The 23,812-nt window shown below is 42.2% G+C and overlaps 1 protein-coding gene across 2 annotated transcripts; it reads left to right on the top strand.

Annotated features, from left to right (window-relative positions):
• Positions 1-2,589: 2,589 nt before the first annotated feature.
• Positions 2,590-23,408, top strand: GPR37 (G protein-coupled receptor 37). Of its 2 annotated transcripts, none has more exons than XM_084613037.1 (3): positions 2,590-3,345; positions 3,605-4,846; positions 21,242-23,408. In XM_084613037.1, exons 2-3 carry the CDS (start codon positions 3,725-3,727, stop codon positions 22,058-22,060), a joined length of 1,941 nt encoding a protein of 646 aa, XP_084469163.1. In that variant the 5' UTR covers positions 2,590-3,345; positions 3,605-3,724; the 3' UTR covers positions 22,061-23,408. The 2 variants fall into 2 exon arrangements, with proteins under 2 accessions (XP_084469163.1, XP_084469162.1); XM_084613036.1 differs by having other exon boundaries at positions 2,590-3,377.
• The last annotated feature ends 404 nt before the right edge of the window (positions 23,409-23,812 follow it).

The raw sequence follows: 23,812 nt of genomic DNA, 5'->3' as shown, positions 1-23,812 counted from the left end.
ACTTTAACTACCTTGTTTTTGTACGTTGAACTGAATAGACCAGGGACTTGGGAGAAAGGTGAGAAAAGAGTGGCTTTAAGGCTTGTTTTGGGACACAGCCAGAAATATCTTTAAAAGCTTGGGGGCTGACCAAGGGGAAAATAATGTCTGCAAAAGGTTAAATTTGGACAAAACCTGAAATAACAGGGATGGAGGCATTCTAAAGCAATTTCAGTGGAGATTTTAGTGTGTCTGAGTGTGGTCAACTATGGTGCACTGAGAAGGAGCAGCGATTTAGGGGAAATTTGAAAGGCATGGTGAGAGTTAGGAGGAAAGTCTCTGATTTTCTGACTGTGGGCAGCAAAGAAACTAATATAAGAGTGTGTGGAGGGAGGAGAGGGAGAGAGACACTTGGGCCTGCCTTCCCCAATCATTTGGAACACAAACAATTGCCTCTCCTTGAGGAGCTGCTGATGATTATTTGCTGCTGGGCTAGTATTAAGCACTTTTACACCAAAATATGAAGAGCTTAAATTTACAGTCCCATCCTTGGATATCCCTTTCTCCATCAGCCATAACTCTGCCTGGGCAGCTCCCTTTCTCTTCCCTTGTTCCCTGTCTCAAGCTTTACCAGCTGAAATCATCAGGACAATGAGTTTCTGGAAAGCCCTCTCTAGCACTTCCACTGGGGAAGGTAATGCCGTAGCACTTCTACCCCTTGAGCAGACCCTTTTCATAAGGTATGTTTTCACTGCCCTGTAGGATCCCTCAGACCGGAATCCAGCCTGAGCCCAAATGTTTACAACGCAATTTTGTAGCCCCACAGCCTGAGCCTAAGGAGCCCAAGACAGCTGACATGGGCCAACCACTGGTGTTTAACTGCAGCATAGACATACCCAGAGTCACAGTCCACAAATAAGACCACTATGTTTTTCTAGGACCCCAAGTCCTGAAGTCATGTGATTACATCAGAATTCTTTCTTTAATTAAAAAAGTAAGTTTCTAGCCTTTGTGATTACAGAGAAAAGGTTGAAAACCTGAGTGTAACCAACGTAGTGATATTTACTAGTCAGCAGACAGCCTGAAACAACAGCTGTAAGAGGTTTGACCTGTACTATCTAAATGCAGGGTTAACTCCTGGTCTCCTTATTCTAGGGGCTCTGCCAAAACCATCCCAGCAGAGGATTCTTTGTGAAGCAGAAGGGATAAGTGCTGTGGGCCCACTGACACAAATAGCTACACCCCAGCTGTTGCGGAAAGTACTGGGGCCCCTGCTACTGCACATGCTGCCACTTATTAGGAAGGGAACCCCATGCTGCTCCCCCAACCTCTGGGAGGAGAGCTCCCTTGCCACAATTCCTGCCACTCCTGAGGGGAGGGAACCCTGCTGCCACCCTTGCCAGTCTGGGAAGAAAGAAAGCCTTAACATGCTCGAAGAGTAATGGTAGGCCCATGGTCCAACAGACTTCCCTTGTGTACTTGGCCCCTGCCACAAACACTCTAAGTGGGGTTGGAGTCAGAGGATGGATGAGAGATCACAACAACAAAGGAGAGGTCTTGGGGAGCCTGTGTCCTGCTGCGTGTAGGGTCCCAGGATGCCATAATCTGGCTCTCGTTCTTGCCATCCTTACCCTTGGATGCACATCTTCTCCTCTCCAAATCCAGTGGTGAATGAGGTAACACTGATGGAAAGGAAGACTGCTCCATTGGGAGCCTAGGACTCCAGTACCCCAGTTCAATTCCCTCTTCTAACACAGTGTTCCGTGGGCAAGTCTGACTCTCAGTTCTCCATCTGTAAAATGGGGATACAAGAGCCCTTCCCTACCTGATAGGGGTGTTGTGAGGGCACATAAATGAAAGCTACTTGGTGCGCAGATGACACCATTAAGAGGCCCCGATATGACTACCAAGTAGCCAGAGGCTGCAACTGCAGGGAATAGTAACTCTTCATTTAAAGAGAAAAAAAATCAATGGTTCCTTCAGGAGGCCTTTCCCCCACCCAGCAGGTCACACTCTACTGTGCATGAAAACGCAAAGGGTTCAGCCCGACCACGGCCACCCATTCTCCTGCCGGGGATGGGATCCAGGCCTCAGCCTTCGGAGCAGGAGAGCCCGCGTTCTAGCCCCAGGGCCACCTGCAAGCGTCCCCGCCCATTGGCCAGGGTGCAGGCTTGGGACCAAGGTGCGAGGAGCTGGCCGCGGGGAGGGAAGTGGGTCAGGATGGGACAGGAAGGCCCAGGAGTGCTGCAGGTGGGAGAAGGCAGCAGCAGCAAGAGTAGCTGGGACGGAGAGTGGAGGTGGCGGGAGGGTGTGACTGGAGAATTACAGGAGACCCGGAACACGGGGGGGGCAGCCGCAAGGGAGTGAGCCCCGGGGTTGCTGCGCTTGCCATGTCCGGGCAGCTCCTTCCCGGATCTAACCTAGCAAGGCAGGTCTACCTAGGCTGGGTGGGAGCAGCGGCTTGCCCTGGGAAAGTGGGTCAGGCGCGGAAGCGAGCAGCTCAGCCGCCCCCCGGCTCCCGCCGCCGCTCGCTATCTGGGGCAGCAGGTCGCGCGCAGAGCCGCCGTGCCGGGCCCCTGGAGTGGCGCTTGCGCACTGCGGGCCCCCGGCCCTCCCCGCAAGGGGAAGCCGCTGCAAAGGGGCGCGCGGGCGGCAGGAGGGTTCCGTGGGGCGGGAGCCGCCAGGGGAGGCCGTCTCCGAACAGCTCGCTCCGGGGCGGGGGCGGGGAGCCGAGCCGAGCCCAGCCAAGCCAAGCCACGCCACCCGGCTCCAGGCAGCAGTACTGAGCCACCGCGCGCAGGCAGCTCTCCTCCTCTTCCTCCCCCCTCTGGCCATGCAGCGCAGCGCTGGCTCGCTTCTTTCCACCGGCCCCGCGGCTCTCGCCGCCCCTTCTTCACGCCCGTCGCGCTGGCGAAGGAGAAGCAGCCGGTCAACACGTTACTAGCTGGGGGACTCCCGGGGCTGCTGCTGCTCCCCTCTGAACTTGCAACGGGCGGGAGGAGCCGCTTGGCCGCTGCTAATTTCATGATCTGATTTCACCTTGCGGTGTTACCCGCCGATCAGATGCGGTCGCTAATTCCAGCAAGAGTTTTGCAAAGCTCTTAAGCACCCTTGGGCTGGATGCAGCAACCTGTTTACTCCGAGGCGCTGGAGAAGAGGAAGGAGTGTTTGCAATGATCTGGCAGGGGGGAGGGAGCTTGTATGTTCGCAGAGACCTTTCCGTGCAGTAGAGGCAAACCGCCGGGATAAAGCCAACATCAAGAGGATGTGATTAGGCAGCTCAAGACCCGCTGCAAGTGTTACCCCAGAAAGGGCGGCGCGCTGGATGGGGGGCGGCGGGTTCCTCTAGCGTTTGCACTTGCTACGGTAATTCGGAGACGTTGATGCAACTTCTCAAGGTTTGTCCCGCCAGGCTGGGGCGGGGGGGGGGGGGGGGGGGACGGACAAGATCCCGCCTCGGCGTGCAGTTTATTTGCCCTTCGTTTGTTGTCTGATCTCTCTCTCTCTCCTTTCGGTACATTTTCTGCGGAAATGAATCGAACTTGAAACGTGCAAAGGCTCAGCACTGTCCTTTATTAATACTCATCCTCCTTCCCCCCCCCGCCCCCCGCTTTCCCCCGTGCAGCTGGAGCCGGTGTGCGAGTGTTTGTCAGCAGCAGGGACATGGGTCTAACTCCTAACACCACCAGCGTGGGCAGCAGCTGCTTATAAAGGGGGAGCCACCGAGTGCGACCACCTCACCGCCATGCAGCCCCACCGCGCGCCCTTCGCATTCGCCTTGGTCCTGCAGCTGCTCGGAGCTTTGACCCCCTTCGCCCAAGTGGCCGGCCCCCGGGCGCCCTTGGCCCCAGCCGCTCTGGAGGGGAGAGCGGATCGCGAGAGAGAAGGTGCTCCGCATGCAACCCGGCGCCAGGCAGCCCCTGGGCTGCTCCAGCAAGTGCTGCCCTCACCCAAAGAGGAGAGCCGCCGGACCGTCCGCGGATTCAGTTTAGGAAACGGTGCCAGAGGGTCGTGGCAGAAAGCGCTTGCCAGCAGATCCAAAGCAACAGCACCACATGCAGCGGCGGAAGAGGCTGCACCGATGCACGGCGCTAGGGACTTTGCTGCTGACGCTGCCCTTCGCTTGGGCGTGAGGAACAGTAGCAGTAGATTTCCTGCCCTGGAGCCTAGGGGGCAGCCTGAGACCCCTGGGCAGGACCCTGGCGAGGGGAGGGTGACTACGGACCGATCGGTAGCTATGGGGATGGGAGGATACTCTACTCTCCAGTGGCTTGGCGTGCACGGGGAGGAAGGTAGCAACCATGCTTCAAGCCACAGCCCCAAGAGGCTTGCCAGGAGCAGGAGAGGAGCCAGCGAGCTGCAGGGCAGGGGCAAGGGAGGAGGGGGAGGGAAACCCAGGAGCCTTAAGAATAGCAACCTGGCAAAGCCTTTCAACAGCTCCTTGGGCAGCCCGGCACCTCCAGCCAGGGGTGATGGAGAGGAGGAGGATGCCCCTCAGCCGCTGCCTTTGAATGGCTCCTCCCGCGGTGGGCTAGAGAGGGGCGCAGGAGCCCGCAGCAATGGGACAAGCCGCCGGGCCCGGCTGAAGAACCCTTTCTACCCGCTGACCGAGGAGTCGTACGGCGCCTATGCGGTCATGTGCCTGTCCGTGGTGATATTCGGCATCGGGATCATGGGCAACATGGCAGTGATGTGCATCGTGTGCCACAACTACTACATGAGGAGTATCTCCAACTCCCTGCTGGCCAACCTGGCCTTCTGGGACTTCCTCATCATCTTCTTCTGCCTGCCCCTGGTGATCTTTCAGGAGCTCACCAAAAAGTGGCTGCTGGCAGACTTCTCCTGCAAAATCGTTCCATACATCGAGGTAATTACAGTTGTTCATAATAATAATAGCTTACATTTATACAGTGCCTTTCCTCCCAAAGGATCTTACAAACTTACACTCTCTGGTAAACTTTAGACATAGGGATTCTTATCCCATCCACAGCAACCATGCCTGCAGAAAGAGGAGGCCTCTGGTAGCAAAGTGGGAAGAAATGTATAGTTTATGCGTCCATATTTTTTTCCATAACTAGGACTTGCTGTTTATTACTAAGAGAGTATGTTGACAGCTACTGAATAGAGTCATTGTCCACCGGGTGTGTAGAGGCAGTAAGCCCTGTTCGGAACAGTCAGATCACTTGATCTTCTGTATGTCACATCAAAAAGACGATTTTCTTTTCCAATCATTTTTTAAAAATTATATTAAATGTGGAGGTTGTGCACGTTGATTACAGCCAGAATCAGTTTATTTTACCACCAAAAGTGCTTGCAATGAAGACTTTCCTCCCATTCCCTAAACTTCTTTTAAAGAATGGAAAATTAATTTATCTACCCCACCCACAATTACACAAGAAACTGAGGAATATATTGGCAGATTTTCAGAGCTGCTAATACTCGGGTATTTCTCACATAGTCATACAATCTGATAAAAGATATTGCTCTCACTCAAGCTGATTCTGCTACACTTCTTTTGCCTCTTGTGACCCTGCAGGGGAAGTATCTATAAAAACTGTCTAAGTCTTTCTTCTTGTTAAGCTGATCCTGCGGTGAGAGAGGTGCCTTTATAGTCAAAGAACTGTGAATGTGAGATGTGCACTAATAACTTATTCTTCTATTTCCAAATCCCACAATTATTTGGTTTTTCTTAAAAAATTACTCAGGTTCCATTTAATTCCTAACCTCTTGGCAACTGTTCAGACACTCTGCCAACCAAGCTTTCAGCCAGCTGGCTAGAATCCTGCTACTGTTCAGGTTCTCCACTTTATTTACTGGAAGCAGAAAACTGAAGCTTGTTGGTAGTGTGTAGCCCATAATTCTGGCTAGCTGTGCTATGTGCCTTTGACACTATATGTATAACATTATTTCTTTACTGAAAGGTATGGGATAGTGAGCAAAAAACAACTGTTGATCAGCTGGTCCTTAAAAGGTTTATTAGGCACACAGGAAACTATTTTTTCATTCATAATTATAGTGTCAATTTCCACATCACATAGGTGAATTGAATAAAATATAAGTAAATGGTGATATATTTTAGGGATTAGAATCAGACATGTAGCCATTAAAATAGCTGTCATCACTTCTTTATATTAGGCACAGTGTGTTACTGGGTGGTGTGCTACAGTTCGATGCATCTAATTTAAGTCAGTGGAGTCCAGTGGTCAACAGTTTCCACGCTACATTAACTTAAAATAAAATATTAAAAAGCCTAATTTATGAAGTAGAAAAATCAAACACATTTGGTTATTAATAACCAAATTTATTTTGTTGAGAATGGATGGTTAGTAGTGAATATAATGATGGTCATAAAATTGAATTTTTTGATTTTAAAAGTCCCATTTGCCAGTAATTAATACACTAAATGCATAAGCAGCATCCGTTTCAATGAAATTAATATCTATTATATTTAAAATATCCCAAGACTTTCCTATAGTGTTATTTTGCACTTCCTTATTTTCCTGTGCTGCATTTTTATACAAAATAGGAAATATCTTTTGTTATCATTGTAATGCTGATTCCTGTTACATGTCAGTGATTTGAAGTGGCTTTTATGTCCTGTATTATCTGACAATTACACAGTATAGCCACATCATTCTTGAAAATGTAATTGCTAACGTTATCAAAAGTTTGGGCTTGCAAAAGATCTGAATACTTCATAAAGTAGAGAAAGATTACAAGAAACTGTCTGTTTTGATGTAGATGCTACTGATTTAAGAAGGTAAGAGATAAATATAATTTTCCAGAAATCCGTAATCATCAACTAGTTTTATACACATTTAAACAATTAACTATACAGCTTTTTAAGAGTGGCAGTTTTTGAAGTTAGCTTAGTTGTATAGATATAAGGTGTGATTTTTGAAAAGTGTCTCAGTGACTTAGGACAGTGGTTCTCAAATTTTTGTACTGGTGTCCCCTTTCACACAATAAGCTCTGAGTGTGACCCCCCCCTCCATAAATTAAAAACACTTTTTATATATTTAACACCATTATAAATGCTGGAGGCAAAGCGCGGTTTGGGGTGGAGGCTGACAGCCCATGACCTCCATGTAATAACCTTGTGACCCCCTGGGGGGTCCCAACCCTCAGTTTGAGAACCCCTGACTTAGGATGTGTGGTCCTATGTCACATAGGTGCTTTTGAACCCACCTGTACTTTCAAAGGTGCATAGAACTAGTTGCTCAGTTGAGAATGTCTGATTATCCAGAGCAAGTTATGTAACTGTAAGGTGACTCAAGGTTGCTTTGTACTGTATTTAAAAGTCTTAACTAACGCAATGAACTATATATATGAATAGTCTTAGTTTAGCAATTTATGCCTAATTGCTATCTATTAGTGCTGCTTAATGGATGTTAATTGTGCGGAAAATTTTTAACAAGAAGATACAAGCAATTATAAAATTGTTTACACTTCTGTGAAAATTTTTTTTTAAAGATTTTTTTTTTCTGTCTGAGCTTCCAGCGTTATGTCTGAAAGATTGGACCTCTTAATAGCATCTAATTTAAAGTGCACTTTCCCCATTTAATAAAGATCTGTTGCAGCAAACCATAAGCATGCATTTCTGCACCATAAATCTGCCACATTTGGGTCATCTCTAGCTGTCTTTTCAACTACATAACTGAAAATAATGAAAAGAGTATTGAACACCTTGTGGAGAAATAAACTTAACTGATTAATAAAGGCTCCAATGCCCCTTACACATGTCTAATGAGAGGGGAGAGAGCCCCTGGGGATCGTAGCTTGGGAGGGTGCAGAAGCTAGGAGTGCCATCAACTCTGCCACTTTTTAACCCTGTGTTTGGCATCTCTGAAAATCTTGCCACTTTTTATTTACATTTCTAAGTATAGATTTAAGAGCCTAACTTTTGGCACCCAGGTTTGAAAATGTTGGCTTGAGTAATATACGTTGTTTTCCCATCCACTTTCCTTGATATTACTCTCTAAAAGGGGTTTTAGGAGCAGCACTCAGGTCAGAGCCAGGTGGTATGGGGGTTCAAGAAGCACTGTAAAATTGGCCTTGGCAGATCCTCCCCCTCTGGGCACTGAGACCCTCAGCCTCATCTGGTTTGGGTGAACTTCGCCTCTATAAGGGAAGAATTAGAAGAAAACTCAGGAATGCTAAAAGTTGGTGTATCCATTCCCCTTTGTGCAATGGAGCATCATTATGCACTCCATGGTTTGTTTTTTGATTTGATTTGTTTTTCATATCCTAGTTAGGCTTTAATAGAAGTATGGTAACCAGCAATATTAATGATACTAACAGTTTTCTTCTTCAAACATTAACAAACATTACTTAAATAGAACCCACAAGCCTGCTGTGAAGTGGGATTTTTATAGTTTGGAAATTGGAAGCAGACAAGTTAAGTAACTTTTGTAAGGTAACAGCAGGGTTGTGTCATCCATGATTAGAAAATGCCCCCAACTTCCAGACTTTAATTGGAATCTCCCTCTAGTTGTGTGTGTCTGTCGTGCTTTTAGAGGTTAGAATAGAAATATGGCTGGTTTGGTTAAAGTAGGTTGAAAACAGATATAACATGCTTTAGTATCAACTGAAAAAAGTTACCTATTGAGGGATTTAATTGCTCAGGGATTGGGAAAGGGGTGTAGAGCATATCACCCTTCAGGTGCTGATTTGAATCCAGCTCAGGTTGGTAGTGAATAAAAGTCAATGTCTTTTGATGCCTTGTTCATTGATCTGTATGCAATGTGTTAGTGGCATCAGTCCAGTTTCTGGTGGGCAACTTCCAACTCACTAACGCCACCACACAATTATCATTCTTAGTGGCAAGTGTAAGGATTGATTTGGCCTAGAAAACTGACTGCTCTCTCTCTACCCCAGAGTTGGTCCCTTCATGCAAATTTGAGGCACATTTATGGGAAAGTTGGCCATTCTGTGCCTGTTCCAAGACTGTTAATACAGCCTCGTTTGATACATTCAGCATTAATAAAACAAATACATTAAATATTTTGAGCTTTCCAAGGCAAGGACTTGTACAGGGTATAGCATCTTCTGAATTTAACAAATAATAATTTTAAAAGAAGTTTTTAATAAATTGCTACGCTTTTATTTTATAGCTGCATGATGACATCAGACACTCGCACTGCTGTATTTGGTGTTCTGTCAGTGTTTCTTTCCTCTACAAACCTCTGTCTTCAGCGGGTTTATAAATTGTCCATAAAAATTTGCTTTTTGCATTAACTTTGTATGCAGTATTTCAGCATAGAAATGAATTTGTGTCTGACTGGGTTCAAAATTGGATCAGCAATATTTGTCATACAACTGTGGAAAGAAAAAGACAGCTCTATCACAGGCACCACTGAATGTTGTCTTGGCATTGGGCTGTCCTCTCTCACAGTTACTGAGTGATTGTGTGACAGGGTGTTCCTGTTAAGTATGAAGGGGCAGGTTTAACAATAGTGTCATGGTGGTAGTGCTAAGAATCAGGACATGAACTCCTCATCCAGAATGGTGAAGAGTTTGAGCCTCACTTAAGAAAACTGCTGTTTCCTAAAAGTGTAAGTTTTGTTTACCTATGTTTATTGGTAGATTTCAAAGAAGAAAGGGAACTAAACATTGAATCTATTACAAATGAACAAAAATAATGATTGTTTGTTTATTTTAAAGAAACAACAATAAAAACCAGTTGATCTGAAAGAGCATCAAGTTCCTCACTGTTCTTGACAAAGCGTTGGTGCACTAATTAGGAGTCCCAGGGTCATGACATTAGGGTTAACTGCCCCTCCAGCAGAATTCAAGAACAGCCACCTGAAATAAGCACAGTATACTAGCAGCACCTGGACATATGAAAGGGTAGCAAATACAGAGCAGTGTGCCAAGCAGCATCTTGATAAATGCTCTGTGCTACTACCACAGAGAAGCAGCCACATTATAGACATCTGCGGAACGTGTCCATGATACCAACGTTCATGGTTACCACAGGGCTTTTCTGATCCTGAACTTGATACGCCTCTTCCTCCAACATACAAATGCTGATTACTAATAGCAGATGAGTATTGTGTTTCTAGTCCACTCTAGGCATGGGAATATTTCATTTTGGACCAGAGTAATGTGCTACATACAGTGATGCTACTTTGCCTATCTTAAAACATAGAACAGTGAGCAAGGTAAGTATCATTTTATCATAGGAAGAATAAGGATTTATATTTTACTTCTGTATTTTTGTTGTTTCATTGTAGCTGCTATAATTTTTTTCCCTTCATTCAACACAAACATTGACTAATAAAAAGATACTCTAAATACTGCAAAATATTAAGTTATAAGGAAGTACAAGAACATGCAGTATTGCAGATAATGAGCTGATTGTATTTATTTACTGTAGGCAAAAATGACAAGGATTTAGGAGCCACCACAGGATGTTGAATTAAAAATAAGAATGCAGAGTCGGTGTGCATATAGAGCTGTCAAAATAAGAGAATAGACTCTCAAGTCTCAGAAAAAAACATTTACAGTTTCTTTATGGATATAACAGGAGTGAGCAGGTAGGGACTAATGGGGTCTCATTCTGGGTTCAGAATCGGTGCATCCAGTGGCTCTCAATATTTTCTGTAGAATGACCCCATGTTACAACAGAAAATGTTTCCAGATCCCTTTCCCATTTAGCCATAAATAGGGCCCTACCAAATTCATTGTGCATTTTGGGCAATTTCACAGTCATAGGATTTTAAAAATCATAAATTTCATGATTTCAGATATTTAAATCTGAAATTTCCGGGCCTTGTAACTGTAGGGGTCCTTACGCAAAATGGGGCAGTGGGGAGGGCACAAGATTATTGTATGGGGGTCGTGGTATTGCCACCATTACTTCTGTGCTGCTGCTGGCGGTGGCGCTGCCTTCAGAGCTGGGCGGCCAGAGAGCGGCAGTTGCTGGCTGGGAGCCTCCCTACAATAACCATGCAAACGCCGCCCCCCCAACCCTCTTTTGGGTTGGGACCCCCAGTTTGAGAAATGCTCGTTTCCCCTATGAAATCTGTATTGTGTAGGGTAAAAGTACACAACAGACAAGATTTCACGGTGGACACCAGATTTCACGGTCTGAGACACATTTTTCACGGCCAGGAATTTGGTGGAGTCCTAGCCATAAAGAAAGGTTATGCCCCCCCAGGTCGGGATGTCATGACCTAAGCTACATTTTTGTTTTGTTCAACAATTCTTCCTTAATCCTATCTCTGCCAGTCTTATTTCTGTTGCCTTTCCCCACTCATTTAATTTGTAAAAAGAAAAGGAGTACTTGTGGCACCTTAGAGACTAACCAATTTATTTGAGCATAAGCTTTCGTGAGCTACAGCTCACTTTCATCAAGTGAGCTGTAGCTCACGAAAGCTTATGCTCAAATAAATTGGTTAGTCTCTAAGGTGCCACAAGTCCTCCTTTTCTTTTTGCGAATACAGACTAACACGGCTGTTACTCTGAAACCTGTCATTTAATTTGTGTCTCTCCCTTGATCAGCTGGAGGATCCACATCTAAAGTTCTGGAGGTGAGGACTGAATGCTGTGGGAGAGTGGCCAGAATTAGAAGTAGGACCGACTGATGAAAGCTTTAGAACATTCAGTTAACTGCTGAAGTACATGAACAGGGACTGGTAAACTAGGACAATAGGGTAGGAGAAGAGAACTGATGCAATAAGATGGCTTACTCCTCCAGTGAATGTTTTCATGAATTTAGTGTCACTGTTTAATGACTCAAAGATTGACTGATGGCTAAGAAGTTAATGATCCAAAGGCTATGCCAACTCTGAAGGACTGCCCTGGTGCCCAATAAAATCCTGTTTTAATGTACATCTTAAGTGTGTGTGCAATATCTTGTAAATATTTTTAAAGGAACAACATGAAAATTTTTCAATGAGATATTTTTAATGGCAAAGTATTTTCTGGGCATGTTTTTGTTGGTGAGAAGGAGGGGAAATCTTTCATTTTCTCCTCTTCTGTAATTAAGGTTTTACTGAACAAGACAGTTGGGGGAGTTTATTTTCCTCTTAGCAGATCAGATTTGTTTTCATGTAATTGGAAATGTGGAATTTTCAGTTCTGATCTAATAAGAGAAACATGACCCTCGTCTGCTGGTGTCTTCATGAACATGTAAGAATTGAAGGAAAAGTTCTGCGATGTAAGAGACCCACATGGAGCTAAATCAGAAAATTAAGTGAGGAAAGTTTGGCTAACTTAAAAGTGTAAGTTAATCATATAAAATCAAAGACATAGTGGGCCTGATTCACCACTGTGGTGCTCAAGTTTTAAACTTCTATAACTCAGTGGAATCAGATTTTTAGAGTAAAGATTGAAATACTGGGCCAGATTCTCAGCTGAAGTAAATCACTGTAGCTCCATCAAAGCCAATGGAGCAACACAGATTTACACCATTTGAGGATCTGGCCCTCTGACCATACCCACCGTGTTGTACTTCTTGATTGGAGATCTGTTTACAGTGAGTTATTGGAGTTCTGCAGTTATCTAGGCATAATGCCATGGGTTAAAGATAGAGCAAGGTGGATTTGATTTAAATCAAATTGATTTAAATCACAAGTCAGGAAAACTCTATTTAATCATGGATTTCTACATAAAAGTGCATTCTTGTTGGTTGTTATAACCTTAATACATCTTCTTCACAACTCAGAGATAGATGTAGGTTTCTTTTTTAGAAGGTACACACTATACATTTTTAAACAGTGATTTATTTTGAAAACTTTTCAGATTAGTTTTACAGCTGTATCAGAAAATGAATGATTGTTTGGTTATTTCATTTACCAAAGGTAATTGAAGCAGATATTTATGAGGTCATTGGAAGGTGAACTATCTCCAGTTCAACATGTTAATCATTTATATTTGGAGGATTTTCTTGTTATGCTGTATTAGGAGGAGAAAATCACCAGACAGACATTTAAATTGTTTTATTTAACTAAAACAACAACATTATGTATTCTGGATTTTTTTTCTTCAACAGCAAATATATAATACTTTAACAAAAACAAGCATATGAATTTTTGAATTTAGTTAAACATTCACGTTTTTTAAAATCAGGTTTGTTTTTGTTAAAATTGTTTTTCACTAAAGTAGTTAAATGAAATATTTTCCAAAAAAACCCCAACAAAAATTAAATCAACAATGTCAGCCAGGCAACATGAGACACTTAAAATATTGGCTTCTGCAGCTAACTCAGTCGTCTTCACCTCCATTGTCCTGTTTGTTCATAATCTCGAAAAGAAAAACAAGCTTTCCTGTTTTTTCAGGTCCCAAACAATTTCTCTATTTGGAATGAATTAGTCCAAAGGAAGAAAATATTCTTTCTACAGCGGTAGAAGAAGCTACTGTTAAAAGTGAGATTATCACTTCAACAGTCTCTGAATCCAAGTGCTTAGTGTGACTTTTTTTAAAACATCATCAGCAAACATATACTTGAATGGTTCACTCTTAGCTCTGAAGTTCATTATAGGTGGAATTATGGAGGGATGATTGCTGGATGTCCATGTCCTAGCCAACTCGTCTTCTTCAGCAGTTAAGGTTTGACCCTGGTACCAAGTATTAAGAATATTTGCAAGAAAATTAGCTGGAGATAGTGTTTGTCCCATTCATTTTTTTAATGCTTGTAATTTAACTCTGTCATTGCATATTTCTCTTTTTAAGATCTCACTCAATTCCTTCCACATTTCAACAGCGTCAGCAATAAAACAGCTATTTCCCTTTATTTTCTTCAAAGCTACAGAAATAGGCTTCAGGGTACTCAGCATGTGTTCAACATTTCTTCTAAGCCCAATGTCGAGAACTTTGGCTGTGACTGTGCCATTTATTTTTGCACGATTTTATTCACAAACTGTCATCAGATTAGGCCAGTTCTTGATATAGTGCTCAAAACAGTCCACTACTGAGTTCCACTGCACGTCTTGTGGGAGAGTTAGCTTGGTTCCGCCCACTTTTTTCAGAGCAGCTGTTGCAAAGTGGTTGTTACGGAAGTATTTCGCAATGTCAACAACATTAGCCTTTATGTCCAGAACACTGAAGTCTTTGGCTAGGAGGTGCATCAAATGAGCTCTGCAACCATTTGTTATTAGCTTGGGCCTCTCTTAACTCTCTTCTAAATTTCTTCTCATCTTGGACACATTTGCAGCATTGTCTGTGACCAAGCTGCATACTAGATATTTGAATTTTTTTTTTCAGTTTGTTACAGCTTTTTCTGCTAGTTCTTGTAAGTATTCTGGTGTGTGTGCATTTCCTGATGTATCAATTGTTTCTGTAAGGAGGACATTCCCTTCTTCTGTTGTCACACAAGCACATACAACAGGATCATTGTGGACATTGCTCCACCCATCAAGACTCAGGTTAACAATTTTAGCCTCTAGACCTTTTGCACACTGCTCAATTTCTCTTTCATACACTTTATCCAGCAATTTGCCTGCAACATCTGCTCTGTTGGGTGGACTGTACCCTGGTCTTAATGACTGAACCATGTTAATGAAGTGTGGGTTCTCAATCATATGGAAAGGAGAGTTTGTTGCATAAACAAACCAGGCAATTTTTTCATCAATTACCTCTTTTGGTTCTTATCACAAATGTATCTATGGTTGTTTCTGGATGATGGATATTTTTTTCTTTTTGCTACAGGTGATATACTGTGGCTATGTGACATACATGATGTGACTGAAACACTATAATTGGCAGATAACTCTGAAACTATAGAAAATGATGGTGATCTTGAAGGTGGATAGTCTTCAGAATCCTGTATGTTGAGGATGGATTCTCCTAAACAAAATAAGTCCATGCGGTTATTTAATTATTATTACCATACTGCTCATTTAGTATTACACATTGCATTCACTGACACTCAGTACTACTTTAAAGGTGAAATTGTAAACGGAAGATCTGCCTATTTCAACTATTTATTTTTTATCACGGCTGCATCTAAAATGGTAGTACTATAGAGTAACAACTATATTTTTTTTTGCTCAAACATGAGAATTCAAGACTAGTCCAGAAGGAAGATAGGCAGTCCTTAAGTAAGAAGTATGAAATAAAAAAGTTTACCAACTTGAAGGTCCTGCATGTGTAGACATGTTCTTTTCATCATCTTCAACACAGCTTCCTCCTGAGAATGAACACTTCTCATGAGGTTATTTCATTCAGGCAACCAGGCCTTGTATTTCTTTGTTGCACTGTTTGCATTTTGCACGTATTCCTGTCTTACCCACAGCTAGAAGAATGTCATTAAAATATTCCCAAACTGGATCTCTTTTTAAGGCCTGCTGCCATTATAGGTTTTCCCTTCTAGTGAGAGAATGGTATGGTAGATCTCAAATTAATGAAGGATACACTCAGAAAGACCTCAATACTTCTGGAATATGCTGCTCAAACAGTTTTAGTTCTGTTTCTAGTGCCTGTCCCTCCCTTCTCACATTTATCTCCAGGCTTCTTCTCCTTGTTCAGATCTATTCTGACCCCAACAATCTTCTGTTCATTGAACTTTTTGAAACTTTGCACTTTCAGAGAGAGGTAAGGGATTGACTCTGTGTACACAAATTTAGAGAGGGACAATAGGGTTGAGGTCTGTTCTCAGCGCTATATATTATTTATTTATTTAAAAACATTTTTGCTGTTAACAAGCATGTTATCTCTGGAGACACAAATCCACAGTTTGAGAACTGCAAAACTAAGCATCTTTGATGGTATCTTCTAGACTGAGCACTGAGTCCCATTGGGTAGATAAAAAGATTAACCTAAATAATCTATACAGAAGCCCCTGGAACCCCATAAGATTGGGTCCCTAATCCATGAACTATTGGAACGCATGTACAAATATTTTCTTAAACATTATATGAATATAAGCAAAAAGAACGAGGAGTATTTGTGGCACCTTAAAAACTAACAAATTTATTTGGACATAAGCTTTTGTGGGCTAAAGCCCACTTCATCAGATGCATGCAGTGGAAAATACAGTAGGAAGATATATACAGAGAACATGAAAAATTGGGGTTGCCATACCAACTCTAACGAGACTAATCAATTAAGGTGGGCTATTATCAGCAGGAAAAAAAAAACTTTTGTAGTGATAATTAGGATGGCCTATTTCCAACAGTTGACAAGAAGGTGTGAGTAACAGCAGGGGAAAAATTAGCATGGGGAGATAGTTTTTACTTTGTGTAATGACCCATCCACTCCCAGTCTTTATTCAAGCCTAATTTAATGGTGTCCAGTTTGCAAATTAATTCCAGTTCTGCAGTTTCTCATTGGAGTCTGTTTTTGAGGTTTCTTTGTTGGAGTATTGCGACTTTTAGGTCTGTAACTGAGTGACCAGGGAGGTTGAAGTGTTCTCTGACTGGTTTTTGAATGTTATAATTCTTGACGTCTGATTTGTGTCCATTTATTCTTTTGCGTAGAGCCTATTGTCTCATACTATAGAATTAGAATTTATAATCCCTATTCCATGATGAGATATCTTTGAGCTATAATGTATCTTAATTAAAACTATCTTTAGATAGGTTATTTTCCTGAAAAATCCGATTTAAATAAAAATCCATTTTTAATTTTTTTTTTAAAAAATCACTGATTTTTATCTACCCTGAGAGAGAACTTCGCTCATAGCAGTGTTTCTCAGCCCGTGGGCCACTTGTGGCCCAATCAGCACACAGCTGCAGCCCATGTGACATCCTCAGGGCCATACAGGTAGTATATATATTGTGTGGATGTGGCCCTCAATGCTGCCCTCAATGGTAAATAGGTTGAGAGCCACTGGCTTGTAGCTCATAGCTATCCATGTCCTTGCTTTTGTCAGTTTAACTCATTCGTAGCACTACTGTAACATATTTTTGAAGATTAACATGCAGTTTGTTAATATGGAGGCACACACTAAAGTAGATTGAATGCCCTGGGGACAAATCTCCCTTCCCCCCATCACACAGGCTGTGGTCAACACCCATTGATCTCAGTGGGTATTACTCATATCCTGCAGGGGAGACAATCAGACCCCAGAATTGTGACAGTGCCTTGAAGCAAGGCAGTTACAGTGAATCCCTATTCATATCTATTCTGGAGGAGCTGAAAAGGATTTAGATTAGAGTATTCCACTGTATAATGCTTTTTTACCATTTTTTCCATGCAATCATTAAACTCATTAATGTGTGCAAGATAGGAAACCACTGCATGAACCAGACACATGCTAGCATTATTTATCCTGTTTCATCAGTAAACTAACAGTTGCATTTTGAAAGATGACTTCTCCTGTTCCTAGTTGTTTCCTCTTGCCCTGTTTCACTGTCTTAAACCTCTTAAGTTGTCAATCAGTTAATATGACAGGAACCCCGTAGGTTATGTTTGTTCATGGTAGACATGCCTTCTTTCATTAGTCCAGTTCTAACTGCAGCATCTAACGGTTCAGCCATGGCAAAACATTATATGATATAGTGGGACTCTGAACCACTAAAAGGAGGTGCTTCTGTTACTCAATTAGAATAGACATTAAAAGAGAGGAAAAAAGTTTACTTAAAAAAGGGCAGCGTCTCTTTTCCTGTACTGATTTTTGCAGTTCCCTCACCATTTTAAGACTCGGGAGCATTCCCTTCTCTGCATACGGAGAGACTCTTGGCAAGAGGCTAAGAGCTGTATGTTGATCCATTTGGTATTCATGTTGGAAGAGAAGATGGTTAAAGATGTTGATGTCAAGAATACACAAGACATTTAAATGTTTCAGAGACACAAATCAGAAATTGTAAATTTGCCACTGTGACATCTCAGCCCTGATGTATGAAAATTCTTTTTATTAGCTCATTTAATCATTGCTACTTTTTAATGCTTATTAAAGATTTTCCTGTAACTCTAATTTCCCTTTAGTTATTTTTGTTTTTTTGCCAGTATTACCAAGCTTTTCTTTGAGCCTTATCAGACAGTTTAATTCTCAAAATTAATAGCTTCACCAATTAAAAATGTTTACAGTTCTGCTTTGTCGTCATTAATTATTCCTCCCAGTGCAGTTTAATTAATAAGAGATTGAATCTTACTCATTCCCTCTCTCAGGAAGCTGCCCAACTAAGCCAATGCTAACAGGTTTAATCCCAAGGGTCTCATATTTTGCAGTGATATTGAATTTTAGCAATCAGATATGGCCATTAAATGGTCAAGCCCAACATGAATGATACATTATATAATTGTGTATAATTGCACTATCTATCTTTGCAGAACTTTTTATGGGATGTATATAAACAAGTATATTTCAAAATTATGATGGAAAAATCAGAATGCATTTTGAAATGCACCCTTATAGAATCTTAAGTACCTCACTGCACATTGAACTTCGGTAAGCAAAAATTACAGTCAGCTGCCCAATAGCTCCATAAATTTTACCAGTTAGTAACAGACATGGCTTATCTATTATCACAAGTAAGCATTCTTCTAAATGAACAGGAAAATCAGTTAACAATTCCTCTTAACATACCTTCACTGCTCTTTTGCACCAGCACATTTTGGGCACAGCAACAATCTATAAAACTAGGAGAGTCAGAGTTGCATCCGATGAAGTGAGCTGTAGCTCACGAAAGCTCATGCTCAAATAAATTGGTTAGTCTCTAAGGTGCCACAAGTCCTCCTTTTCTTTTTAGGAGAGTCAATGAGTTAGAGTGCACCACAACAAAATTGAAGGATGTAATCTTTCTCCGATTGAAGTAAACAGGAGTTTTGCTTTTGAATTTGAATTGAAGTTGAATTTATTGGAAGCAGGATTGGGCTAAAAATGTGTGTGATCTTCTCACAAATTTGTCTTTAGCAACTGAAATATAAACAATATAAAATGATAGGGAGTTAGCTTCTGAGACAGTACAAGATCACTACTTACACATGGAATGACAGATAGTGGAGCTAGACATGATGTGATGGGGCATCCTGTCCATTGCTCTGATAATTTAACATTTTTCCTTACAGTGTATTATTGAAAGCTTCTTCTAGTCCAGTTTTAAATTGCTTGAACAATGGGGCATCAACCACTCCTCTTGGCCTGTATCCTAGCATGCAATAGCCCCTGCTACTAGGACATGATATTCAGCCTAAATTTTCCTGTGAGCTAATTGTAGTATTCAAGATAAAATGGTGAGATCCTGGCTCCACTTAAATCAATGAGAATTTTGCCATTGATTTCAGCAGGGTCAGGATTTCATTCTAAATCTCTTTGGGCCAGTTTTTCAAAGTTATTTACATACCAAAATATGTGGCTAAACATCTGTGGGGGGGGGGGGGGAGGTTCTCAGAGGGTGGATTTAGACTGAGTGTTGAAGTGCCTAAATTTTATGTGCCCTGCTTCATAGGCACTGGCTCCAGGGCTGGAGCACCCACGGGAAAAAAATAGTGTGTGCTCAGCACCCACTGGCAGCCCAACTGATCAGCTCCTCCCCTTCCCTCCCAGTGCCTCCCACCTGCTGCGATCAGCAGAGGTGGGGCCTTTGGAGAAGGGGTGGAATGGGAGCAGGGCCTGGGCTGGAGCAGGGATTGAGCACCCCCAGGGAAAGTGGAAAGTCAGCGCCTCTGCCCTGCCACCAAGTGGAATTTACAACCCCAAGTTAGGCACCCAGGCTCCCCGTAAAGTGCATTGGGCATTTATAAAAGGGATTAACAGAAGCCAGCATGCTGAGGGGGGAGCTGCGTAAACTCTCCAGCAGGAAAGACTGAGAAGAAGGGTGTGTCCTAAGCTCCACCTCTCATAGAGAAAAAACAATGAGGAGGCTTTATGGCACCTTAGAGACTAACAAATTTATTTGGGCATAAGCTTTCATGGGCTAAAACCCACTTCATCAGATGCATAAACCTTTCATAGAGAGTTAGGTGCCTACATCTGGGGTTCAGGGAGGTGCCGCCACCTGCTGGAGAGTCACAGCCATGAACTTTCTCATAGGTACTTAAACCAGGTCAGTTATTTGTCAAGAAAACCGGAGGAGGAGATGGTGCCACTAGTACTCCCCTCCTCTTATCTCTAATAGCCCAGTGGTTAGAGCCTTCACCCAGGATGTGAGCAACCAAGGTTCCAGTCCCATCTCTGCCTGTTTTAACAAAGTACATGCTGCCCGTTCAAATAATTCAGTAGTCGTTGGAGCAGGGACATAGGTCTCCCACATCCCAGAGGGGCACCCTAATTACTAGGCCTGAGAGTCATTCTCCCTTTTTTTTCTTCTGGCCCAATGAATATTTAATTATTTATACAAAGTGGAATGGCTTCATCAGGAGAGACTGAGACACCCCCCGCTGTCCCTGACCTAAATATTCCATGGTTCAGTGAGTAGGGCAGCCTCCTGAGAGATCTGAGATGTGGATTCAGATCCCTGCTCTACCTCAGGCAGAGAGGGGAAGTGAACTGGAGTCTCCTGCGTGAGTGCCCGAATCACTGAGCTAAAGGTTGCGGAAAGGGGCACTGCAGCCTTCTTCTCTGGCAGTGGTGTTTGGTATGGGATCCAATCTGTCAGGTGGCCTGAGAAAGCTTTCCAGACAGAGCTCCACAGGCAGCACAAAGCCTATGCACCTGCAACAATTGGTGGTAGCTGCATGGACAGGTTGAGGATCCAAATTTTAGAATTAGGCGCCTAAAATGGCAGATAGGTGCCTGAATCCCTTTGTGGATCTGGCCCCTACGGACTTCAGGTGCCTACAATTTTAGATGGCAGCTGAGCCAGGGTTTTGTGAATGCTAGTGGCACCCAAAAGGGCAGTTGGGCACCTAAGTCAGCCATGTGAATCCCACCCCCATTAAGATTTGTCAGATGCGCCAAAGCAGATTAGGTGCCTAAATCGCATTGATTTCAAAGGAGTTAGGCCCCTCCCCTGCTTTTGAAAATCCCACTAGACATCTAGCTGCGTCTTTGGGCACCTAAATACCATTGAAAATCTGGCCCTTTTATTACGGCACTGTAAATACACGACAATGTCTTTAAAGGTAAACATAGGATAGTAAATTATATTATGGCTTTTGCATTTTAGTAGTCCAGGTATTTTTAAACAGTCATTTTATATGACTTGGAATGATGTGAATTGAAACCAACTCCACCTGATATATGAGGAAGGAGGATTTATAAATGGAAAATATGCAAATAGACATTTTACTAGTGAATTTTATTGTGACGGTGCTGTATACAAGCTGTATACAATGTTAACAGCTTGGGATCTAGCCTGTAGTCATTTCCTATATTTTAAAAATATATTTCAGACAGTGTCCGTATTAAAAATGTGTTCACTTTTCTCCCATACAGGTAGCTTCTCTTGGAGTCACTACGTTCACACTATGTGCCCTCTGTATAGACCGATTTCGTGCTGCCACTAATGTACAGATGTATTATGAGATGATTGAAAACTGTACTTCAACAACTGCCAAACTGGCCGTTATATGGGTTGGTGCTCTGTTGTTGGCACTTCCAGAGGTTGTTTTACGCCAGTTGACAAAGGAAGACTCTCCATTTAGTGGCAGCCCACCAGGGGAACGGTGCGTGGTAAAGATCTCTACTGAATTACCTGATACCATTTATGTATTAGCTCTCACATATGATGGTGCAAGACTCTGGTGGTATTTTGGCTGCTACTTTTGTTTGCCTACTCTTTTCACTATTACCTGTTCTCTGGTAACAGCAAGGAAAATCAGACGAGCAGAGAAGGCTTGCACACGAGGGAACAAGCGACAAATTCAGCTGGAAAGTCAGATGAACTGCACAGTGGTGGCTTTGACCATTTTGTATGGGTTTTGCATCATTCCTGAAAACATTTGCAACATTGTGACTGCATACATGTCCACAGGAGTCTCTCGGCAGACTATGGATCTCCTCCATCTCATTAGCCAGTTTCTTTTGTTCTTTAAGTCCTGTGTGACCCCAGTCCTCCTTTTCTGTCTTTGCAAACCGTTCAGTCGGGCCTTTATGGAATGTTGTTGTTGTTGCTGTGATGAATGCATACAGAAGTCTTCAACGGTAACAAGTGATGACAATGACAATGAGTACACCACAGAGCTTGAACTCTCCCCTTTCAGTACCATCCGTCGTGAAATGTCCACCTTTGCTTCGGTTGGGACTCACTGCTAATCGACTCTGTGGCTTTATTTGCAGTACCCCTGTTGTTTTTTTTAAACGTCATATTTTTCTTGTTGGAACAAAATGCAAGGAAAAAATGTTGCTTCTAAGAACTACCCTGTAAACCGATTTGCATATTAACACTTGTGCTTTGGAAAATAATTTCTGTTGAGTTATTAAAATGAGAGAGCCAACATGGAGTTTTAAATCATTGTATTTGGGATGGTGCTCGTATTCTATTGTTTGAGGTAGCGGGGCAACCATGTCGACCTACTTTATTTAATTCCTTGCTAATTTTTTAATAATCACTGTAAATTGATTACATAAACGTGATTTTTTGAAAGATGTTTAATGTAAAAGATGTGGTGGAAAGTATTTGAAGCTAGTTTTAATCCAATTTACTGTACAATATTGTGAGAATATTTGGAGTCTGGGAAATTTACAAGGTAGTATAATAATAAATGAGATTTTATTCTTTAATCTCATTGTCAATCTGTATTTTACCATTTAAATATTATTAATTTGCCTTAATAAGGATAAAAATCTTTGCTTTACCCAGAATAATTTAAGTTGACCATATTTAATTTACCATTCACGTACTTACCCTTGGAGGTAGTAGTTACCATGTTTAAAGAAGATGCTTACAATGGAATTAGCTTTACATGAGTGGTTTTTAAATGTGCATTATGAAGGTTCAATGTGCTACATTTAAGATTTCCTTTTAAAACTTGTAGTTATACAGTGCCTAAGTTACTTTGGTCTATTTGAGAAGTAAGATTTGCTTTCACCTTGATTTGTATTATGTGTGGCTTCATTTGCTGAGTTTCTTTTCACTTTTTTCTACACTAAGGACATGCCCTCAATCTGCGAGTGTAACTCCTAGTGGCATCCATGAGAGTCCCACCACAGAGCCAGGGTATTATTTTGCCATAGGGTTGGTGACAATAAACATGAGGGACTGGAAGATGTGGAGAGTGAATTCCTTTTTTTAAAACACAAATGCATTTTCAGACACACAGGGCCTGATCCAAAGCCCATTGAAGTCAATGGAAATATTCCTGTTGATTTCAGTGGGTGTCTGATCAGGCCCACATTCCCTAAGTATTCTGGGATATGCAGCATGAATGTTAGAAGTGGATACGCTGTAAACAAATCATGAGTATTAATTATGTATTTTTCACGGAGGCCACAATCCTCTACAGGCTCGCACTTCACAACCTGTTTTTTAAGAACCATGTTGTGTTTGTCTGATTGTTTCTTTCTGTCTACAGACCTGTTAAACTAGGAAATTGAATTTATTATTTAAACCATTGTTTTCTCAAGTGACAAAATGAGCATATTTTTGTCCTCTGAAATAAAGTGTGGGTATACCTAATATAGTCCACCTTCTACAGACTCTTTAAATGTCTTGGCAAAATTGATGTGACTTCTGAAAAGAGAAAGAGATTTTCCTTTATGTGGAGTATGCTAGATTTTATACCTTTACTTTGTATATCGGTGTGGGAAAAAATAATTCCTCATTACTTTCACTTAAACATACACCAAATTCAGCAGAAAAGGTACTTATTCTGTGTATGTGTCCACTCTGTTCCTTGTATCTGTTAAAATTGGACAACCATTATTGCATTAGGCCCTGATTAATCAAGCTATTTTAAGCATGTGAATAATCCCATTGACTATAGATAGGCACATGCTTAAATACTTGCTGAATCAGGACCCAAGTTCTCCCGCTGTTTTGTAGTGTGGTCAATCACATCTGTAGAC

The sequence above is a fragment of the Lepidochelys olivacea genome (assembly GCF_965140295.1).
Source record: "Lepidochelys olivacea isolate rLepOli2 genome assembly, chromosome: 1".
Taxonomy (NCBI): domain Eukaryota; kingdom Metazoa; phylum Chordata; order Testudines; family Cheloniidae; genus Lepidochelys; species Lepidochelys olivacea.
The sequence above is the reverse complement of the archived record's forward strand: the minus strand, read 5'-3'. Positions and strand labels throughout refer to the sequence as shown.

Excerpts from the sequence above, each read along its gene's own strand:
- GPR37 (XM_084613037.1), top strand. The coding sequence starts at position 3,725 with ATGCAGCCCCACCGCGCGCCCTTCGCATTCGCCTTGGTCCTGCAGCTG. Across the intron at positions 4,847-21,241 it reads AAATCGTTCCATACATCGAG|GTAGCTTCTCTTGGAGTCAC; the intron begins GTAATTACAGTT and ends TCTCCCATACAG.